Source organism: Leishmania braziliensis, chromosome 4, assembly GCF_000002845.2.
Source record: "Leishmania braziliensis MHOM/BR/75/M2904 complete genome, chromosome 4".
In the NCBI taxonomy this organism is placed as follows: Eukaryota; Euglenozoa; class Kinetoplastea; order Trypanosomatida; family Trypanosomatidae; genus Leishmania; species Leishmania braziliensis.
In genome coordinates, this window is record NC_009297.2 from 251,288 (window position 1) to 259,618 (window position 8,331).

Consider the following 8,331-nt stretch of genomic DNA (forward strand, 5'->3'; position numbering starts at 1 on the left):
GAGTAGGAGCTCAGACTCAAAAGCAGACGTAGACCGAAAGCGAAGAAAGAGGAAGAAGAGAAGAGACATCCGAAAGAATAATGAAAGGAAAGGGCACCTTGTAGATAAAATTAAATGCTTTGTTCAGCTGCACTGACGGAGAGAAAGAGCGTAACCGACAATAACAGAATCTAAGGATATAGTGTAGGACAAGCTGAAGGGCAAGGAAGAAGCAGAGAAGGAGTGGACGTAGAAAGAGAGATAAGGCAAGAAAAAGGAAAAATAAGAAAGGGAGCAGCGAAGGATATACCAAAGGAGGAAGTAGAAATAATTCATCAAAGAGAGAAGGAAAAAAGAGCAAGTAAAAAGGATAGGGGGAGACTAGATTAAAAAAGAAAAGGCGCGGAGGGCGGCAGATGAAGGGTCAGTAAACAAACGAGAAAGATGGGAAGAAGAGAGGGAGGGAGGAGATAAGGAACAAAAAGAAAGGAAGTAAGAGGAAGGAGAAAAGGAGATAAGCAAAAACGGACAGAATAGCAAGAAGAGTGCGACAGCTAAAAGCAGAGAGGACAGCAGGGAAAATAGAGAATGGAGAGGATAAGAATAAGAGAGGAGGGTGAATGAGACAAGTGTCAAAAGACGACAGGTAAGTAAACAGCGCGTAAAAGAAGTATAGTTCAAGATCGGAAGCGCGGAGGAGAAGAGGCAATAGCACCACTAAGTAAGGAAACCCGGGGGCACTGAAGCAAGGGGGGTACTAGCAGAAGAGGAACAAAAGGTGAAAGTGTAGTTCGGGTGGGATAGAGAAAGGGGAAAGAGCACACCCGCAAGAGAGTAGATAAAGCAGACTAAGAGGGCGGATAGAGTATAGCAGAAAGAAGAGGGGGGGAGAGGAGGCATAGAACATGAGCGTAACCAGTAACGAAAAGATTCATAAGACGCCCCAGCCCCAAGAAAACAGAAAAACCAGCGCACGGTCCCCGTTGGCAGCAGAAGCAGCGCCAGCACTGGGCACACAGCCAGCTACATGGCACGCTCCTCAGTTGCCTGGCCCCGCCAGCTCACCCATGCCATCACAGCGCGTAGGCCACCACAGCAGCCGCCAGTGCTGCCACCGCGGCAACGCCAGAGTGCGGGGCCGCAGCGGCGTCCGATGCCGCTTCGCACGTGCCTGCGTCGGTCACCTTGTAGCCGGCGTTGCAGTCCTTGCACTGGGTGGCGTCCTCTTCAAGGCACGTCGCGCAGTTCGGGACATCGCAGGAGATCGCCTCGCACTGGCCTGCGTCGGTCCGCTTGTAGCCAGGTTTGCACTCCGCGCACTTGGTGGCGTCCTCTTCAAGGCACGTCGCGCAGTTCTCGACATCGCAGGGGATCGCCTCACAGCCGTCTGCGGGTGTCAGCTTGTAGCCAGGGTTGCACTGTGCACACCTGATGATGCTCCTATCAGCGCACGTCGCGCAGTTCGCGACATCGCAGGGGACCGCCTCACACGTGTATGGGTAGATCAGCTTGTGGCCAGGGTTGCAGTTCTTGCAGGCATCAGTGCTCCACCAGTGGCAGAGCGCACAGTTCTTGGCATTGCAGAGGGGGTCCACAGGTTTCGAGCACTGCCCTTCGCCAATCGGCACGGAGCCCGGTTCGCAGACACTGCAGTAGTTCTCGTTATCTTTTAGGCAGCTTTCACAGTACTCGACATTGCAGGGGGGGAACACCATCTCCTCACAGCGGCCATCGGGGGCCACAAGGTAGTAAGGCTCACATGACCCACACTGGTAGGGGCTCCACCCCTGACACTCCCTGCAGTGCTCCACATAGCAGGAGGAGGGCGGTATTGGCTCGCACAGCCCTCCGGCGGTCGGCCTGTAGCCGTTGTTGCACTCCCCGCACTTGGCGGCGTCCCCCTCAGCGCACGTCTCGCAGTTCGCGACATCGCAGGGGTGCTCCTTGCACCCTCTTGCGGGTGTCAGCTTGTAGCCAGGGTTGCACTCCGCGCACTTGGCGGCGTCCCCATCAGCGCACGTCACGCAGTTCTCAACATCGCAGGGGATCGCCTCACAGCCGTCTGCGGGTGTCAGCTTGTAGCCAGGGTTGCACTGTGCACACCTGATTATGCTCCTATCAGCGCACGTCGCGCAGTTCTCGACATTGCAGGGGACCGCCTCACACGTGTATGGGTAGATCAGCTTGTGGCCAGGGTTGCAGTTCTTGCAGGCATCAGTGTTCCACGAATGGCAGAGCGCACAGTTCTTGGCATTGCAGAGGGGGTCCACAGGTTTCCAGCACTGCCCTTCGCCTTTCGGCACGGAGCGCGGTTCGCAGATTCTGCAGTAGTTCTCGTTATCTTTTAGGCAGCTTTCGCAATACTCGACATTGCAGGGGGGGAACACCATCTCCTCACAGCGGCCATCGGGGGCCACAAGGTAGTAAGGCTCACATGACCCACAATGGTAGGGGCTCCACCCCTGACACTCCCTGCAGTGCTCCACATAGCAGGAGGAGGGCGGTATTGGCTCGCACAGCCCTCCGGCGGTCGGCTTGTAGCCAGGTTTTGCACTCCGCGCACTGGGTGGTGTCCCAGCAGCGCACGTCGCGCAGTTCGGGACATCGCAGGAGATCGCTTCGCACGTGCTTGCGTCGGTCGGCTTGTAGCCAGGTTTGCACTCCGCGCACTTGGTGGCGTCCTCTTCAAGGCACGTCGCGCAGTTCTCGACAGTGCAGTCGCCCTTCACCGCAGCAGCGTAGGTGGCGAGCAGCACGAGGGCCACAAGCGCCAGGAGGAACTTGTTCCGAGTGGAGGTCATCGTTGAGAGAGCAAGAGGGGGGAAGGACGAATGCGGGGGGTGTTGGTGGGGGGTGTAGGCGACGAGACGGCGGTGTAGCGAACTGCGGGCGTGCGATGCTGGTGGAGGAGCGACGTGTGGGCGTGGACTGGGTGCTCGCGAGGATGTTTGGGGGTAGGAGAGGGAGGGGGGAATAGAGAGTCACAAGATGGTGGGAGGGAGGGACAGGGGAGCGGTAGAAGGGCAGCCACGCGGTGGCGCCGACGACGCGGTGCGCGTGAGGGAAGCAGCGTCGGAGTGCAGCGCGTGAGTGAAGACTTGGCGCACACGTGCACAGGGAGAGACAGTGGCGCACGAGGGAGGAAAGGAAGCCCTCGCACGGGAGACAAGATGATGCATCAGCCGCCTATGTGGAGGGGGAAGGGGGTCCTGGCCGCTGCGCCGCGCCGCGGACGTCTAGCCGGGCTCCCGCGTGGAACGAGCATGGGGCTTGTGGTGCACTCGCCCCTCGATACGCGGAGACCGGCATAGTCGCGCCCCGCGTCACCATCCCCAAGCACGCCCCGGCTGCTTGCATGCGCCTGTGCTCTTTCCGGTTCGATCCGGTGGTGTTTGCATGGCCCTGGTGACATGGCGACACACCGGCGCGCGGCGCCAGGGGGTCCCACACCCCCGGTCCCTGCGGGAGAAGCCAGACAGCCCCCCCACCGCCCCCAGCCCCGCCAACGCCACGCCACCCCCGAGGGCGAAGAAGAACGCACGAGGAGAGACCGAGGCAGCGGCAGGGGAGAGGCGGGCGGGGGATGGGGCGCGAAAAGAGCGAGCGAAAGAAATCAGAGAACGGGGCGTAGCACCGCCTGTCTAAAAGAACGAGTAGAGTCCGTGTAAGCGAGAGGCAACACGCACACACACACACACACACACACACACACACACACACACTGTGCGAGGGCCAAGGAGGGAACAGCGGGCCTACGGGCAAAGCGGGTGGGCGCACAAAGGCGCGCCACGCGCTCAGCGACAATACGAAAGAATAAAAACACAGCGAGAGGGGGGAGGGGGAAAGAAGTGCTCAGCGATGCAGCCCCTTGCAGGGACGCATACCGACGCACAGGCCATACATACACATCGTGTCCATCGAGGTCGTCCTGGCCGTCGAGAAACGCGAGACCAGAGACGACCCGCGACACAACAAACGAGGAAAGCGAAGCGAAACAAAGAGGGCGGTTACAGAGAAAATAAGAGGGCAAAGGGGGCCAGCAGCCGAGAGGGCAATGCGCGCCGGCACAGTGGAAAGGGGGGCGGAAGAGGGAGCACAAACCCAGGACGGGGGGAGGGCACAACGAGCAAGGAGGCCAAAGGAGGCCGGGGCCGGTGTACGCGTCCTCAGGCATGCGCGCGTCGTGTCCCATCCATGAGCCCAGGTGCGGTGCGCTTCCCAAGCGTGGGGGAGGGAGGGAGGACATGGAGAGGGCGTCTACAGGCAGCACCTACGCCCACGCCCACCCACCCCACGCTAGCAGAAGAGCCAGCGCACGGTCCCCGTTGCAGCAACAGCAGCGCCAGCACTGGGCACACAGCCAGCTACATTGCACGCTCCTCAGCTGCCTCGCCCCGCCAGCTCACCCATGCCATCACAGCGCGTAGGCCACCACAGCAGCCGCCAGTGCTGCCACCGCGGCAACGCCAGAGTGCGGGGCCGCAGCGGCGTCCGATGCCGCCTCGCACGTGCCTGCGTCGGTCACCTTGTAGCCGGCGTTGCAGTCCTTGCACTGGGTGGCGTCCTCTTCAAGGCACATCGCGCAGTTCGGGACATCGCAGGAGATCGCCTCGCAAGTGCCTGCGTCGGTCCGCTTGTAGCCAGGTTTGCACTCCGCGCACTGGGTGGTGCTCCCAGCAGCGCACGTCGCGCAGTTCTCGACAGTGCAGTCGCCCTTCACCGCAGCAGCGTAGGTGGCGAGCAGCACGAGGGCCACAAGCGCCAGGAGGAACTTGTTCCGAGTGGAGGTCATCGTTGAGAGAGCAAGAGGGGGGAAGGACGAATGCGGGGGGTGTTGGTGGGGGGTGTAGGCGACGAGACGGCGGTGTAGCGAACTGCGGGCGTGCGATGCTGGTGGAGGAGCGACGTGTGGGCGTGGACTGGGTGCTCGCGAGGATGTTTGGGGGTAGGAGAGGGAGGGGGGAATAGAGAGTCACAAGATGGTGGGAGGGAGGGACAGGGGAGCGGTAGAAGGGCAGCCACGCGGTGGCGCCGACGACGCGGTGCGCGTGAGGGAAGCAGCGTCGGAGTGAAACACGTAAGGGGACCACTTGCGGCAGTGCATCTGAAAGAAAGGAAGAAGGGGGCCACCACGGCAGTGCATCTGAAAGAAATAAAGAAGGGGGCCACCACGGCAGGGCATCTGAAAGAAATAAAGAAGGGGGCCACCACGGCAGGGCATTTGAAAAAAAGAAAGAAGGGGGCCACCACGGCAGGGCATCTGAAAGAAATAAAGAAGGGGGCCACCACGGCAGTGCATCTGAAGAAAAGAAAGAAGGGGGCCACCACGGCAGTGCATCTGAAAGAAATAAAGAAGGGGGCCACCACGGCAGGCATCTGAAAAAAAGAAAGAAGGGGGCCACCACGGCAGTGCATCTGAAAGAAAGAAAGAAGGGGGCCACCACGGCAGGCCTCTGAAAGAAAGAAAGAAGGGGGCCACCACGGCAGTGCATCTGAAAGAAATAAAGAAGGGGGCCACCACGGCAGTGCATCTGAAAGAAAGAAAGAAAGGGGGCCACCACGGCAGTGCATCTGAAAGAAATAAAGAAGGGGGCCACCACGGCAGGGCATCTGAAAAAAAGAAAGAAGGGGGCCACCACGGCAGGCATCTGAAAAAAAGAAAGAAAGGGGGCCACCACGGCAGGCCTCTGAAAAAAAAGAAAGAAGGGGGCCACCACGGCAGTGCATCTGAAAAAAATAAAGAAGGGGGCCACCACGGCAGGCCTCGGAAAAAAAAGAAAGAAAGGGGGCCACCACGGCAGGGCATCTGAAAAAAATAAAGAAGGGGGCCACCACGGCAGGGCATCTGAAAGAAATAAAGAAGGGGGCCACCACGGCAGGGCATCTGAAAAAAATAAAGAAGGGGGCCACCACGGCAGGGCCTCTGAAAAAAATAAAGAAGGGGGCCACCACGGCAGTGCATCTGAAAAAAATAAAGAAGGGGGCCACCACGGCAGGCCTCTGAAAAAAAGAAAGAAGGGGGCCACCACGGCAGTGCATCTGAAAGAAATAAAGAAGGGGGCCACCACGGCAGGGCATCTGAAAGAAATAAAGAAGGGGGCCACCACGGCAGTGCATCTGAAAAAAATAAAGAAGGGGGCCACCACGGCAGTGCCTCTGAAAAAAATAAAGAAGGGGGCCACCACGGCAGTGCATCTGAAAGAAATAAAGAAGGGGGCCACCACGGCAGGCCTCGGAGAAAAGAGAAAGAAAGGGGGCCACCACGGCAGTGCATCTGAAAGAAATAAAGAAGGGGGGCCACCACGGCAGGGCATCTGAAAAAAAGAAAGAAGGGGGCCACCACGGCAGTGCATCTGAAAAAAATAAAGAAAGGGGGCCACCACGGCAGTGCCTCTGAAAAAAATAAAGAAGGGGGCCACCACGGCAGTGCATCTGAAAAAAATAAAGAAGGGGGCCCCCCCGGCAGTGCATCTGAAAAAAATAAAAAAGGGGGCCCCCCCGGCAGGCCTCTGAAAAAAAAGAAAGAAAGGGGGCCCCCCCGGCAGTGCATCTGAAAAAAAAAAAGAAGGGGGCCCCCCCGGCAGGCCTCTGAAAAAAAAAAAAGAAAGGGGGCCCCCCCGGCAGTGCATCTGAAAAAAAAAAAAAAGGGGGCCCCCCCGGCAGGCCTCTGAAAAAAAAAAAAGAAAGGGGGCCCCCCCGGCAGTGCATCTGAAAAAAAAAAAGAAGGGGGCCCCCCCGGCAGGCATCTGAAAAAAAAAAAGAAGGGGGCCCCCACGGCAGTGCATCTGAAAAAAAAAAAGAAGGGGGCCCCCACGGCAGGCCTTTGAAAAAAAAAAAAGAAAGGGGGCCCCCACGGCAGTGCATCTGAAAAAAAAAAAGAAGGGGGCCCCCACGGCAGGGCATCTGAAAAAAAGAAAGAAGGGGGCCACCACGGCAGGCCTCTGAAAAAAAGAAAGAAAGGGGGCCACCACGGCAGTGCATCTGAAAAAAATAAAGAAAGGGGGCCACCACGGCAGGGCATCTGAAAAAAAGAAAGAAGGGGGCCACCACGGCAGGGCATCTGAAAAAAAGAAAGAAGGGGGCCACCACGGCAGTGCATCTGAAAGAAATAAAGAAGGGGGCCACCACGGCAGTGCATCTGAAAAAAAGAAAGAAGGGGGCCACCACGGCAGGCCTCGGAGAAAAAGAAAAGAAAGGGGGCCACCACGGCAGTGCATCTGAAAAAAATAAAGAAGGGGGCCACCACGGCAGGCCTTGGAGAAAAGAGAAAGAAGGGGGCCACCACGGCAGTGCATCTGAAAGAAATAAAGAAGGGGGCCACCACGGCAGTGCATCTGAAAGAAATAAAAGAAGGGGGCCACCACGGCAGTGCATCTGAAAGAAATAAAGAAGGGGGCCACCACGGCAGTGCATCTGAAGAAAAGAAAGAAGGGGGCCACCACGGCAGTGCATCTGAAAAAAAGAAAGAAGGGGGCCACCACGGCAGGGCATCTGAAAAAAAGAAAGAAGGGGGCCACCACGGCAGGGCATCTGAAAGAAAGAAAGAAGGGGGCCACCGCGGCAGGCCTTGGAAAAAAAAGAAAGAAGGGGGCCACCACGGCAGTGCATCTGAAGAAAAGAATGAAGGGGGCCACCACGGCAGGCCTCCGAGAAAAGAGAAAGAAGGGGGCCACCACGGCAGTGCATCTGAAAGAAATAAAGAAGGGGGCCACCACGGCAGGGCATCTGAAAGAAATAAAGAAGGGGGCCACCACGGCAGGCCTTGGAAAAAAAAGAAAGAAGGGGGCCACCACGGCAGTGCATCTGAAAGAAATAAAGAAGGGGGCCACCACGGCAGTGCATCTGAAAGAAAGAAAGAAGGGGGCCACCACGGCAGTGCATCTGAAAGAAATAAAGAAGGGGGCCACCACGGCAGGGCATCTGAAAGAAATAAAGAAGGGGGCCACCACGGCAGGCCTCGGAGAAAAGAGAAAGAAGGGGGCCACCACGGCAGTGCATCTGAAAGAAATAAAGAAGGGGGCCACCACGGCAGGCCTCCGAGAAAAGAGAAAGAAGGGGGCCACCACGGCAGTGCATCTGAAAGAAATAAAGAAGGGGGCCACCACGGCACGCCTCGGAGAAAAGAGAAAGAAAGGGGGCCACCACGGCAGTGCATCTGAAGAAAAGAAAGAAGGGGGCCACCACGGCAGGGCATCTGAAAGAAAGAAAGAAGGGGGCCACCACGGCAGTGCATCTGAAAGAAATAAAGAAGGGGGCCACCACGGCAGGCCTCGGAGAAAAGAGAAAGAAGAGGGCCACCACGGCAGTGCATCTGAAAGAAATAAGAAGGGGCCCCACGCGGCCGACGNNGTT

General features: G+C 57.9%; 1 protein-coding gene across 1 annotated transcript; it reads right to left on the minus strand.

Moving 5' to 3' along the window:
- Positions 1-1,052: 1,052 nt before the first annotated feature.
- On the minus strand, positions 1,053-2,780 carry LBRM_04_0670 (surface antigen-like protein; the record flags this gene model as incomplete). Its single annotated transcript, XM_001561701.1, has 1 exon — positions 1,053-2,780. The coding sequence occupies one exon, from the start codon at positions 2,778-2,780 to the stop codon at positions 1,053-1,055; it is 1,728 nt and encodes a 575-aa protein (XP_001561751.1).
- Between the last annotated feature and the right edge of the window lie 5,551 nt (positions 2,781-8,331).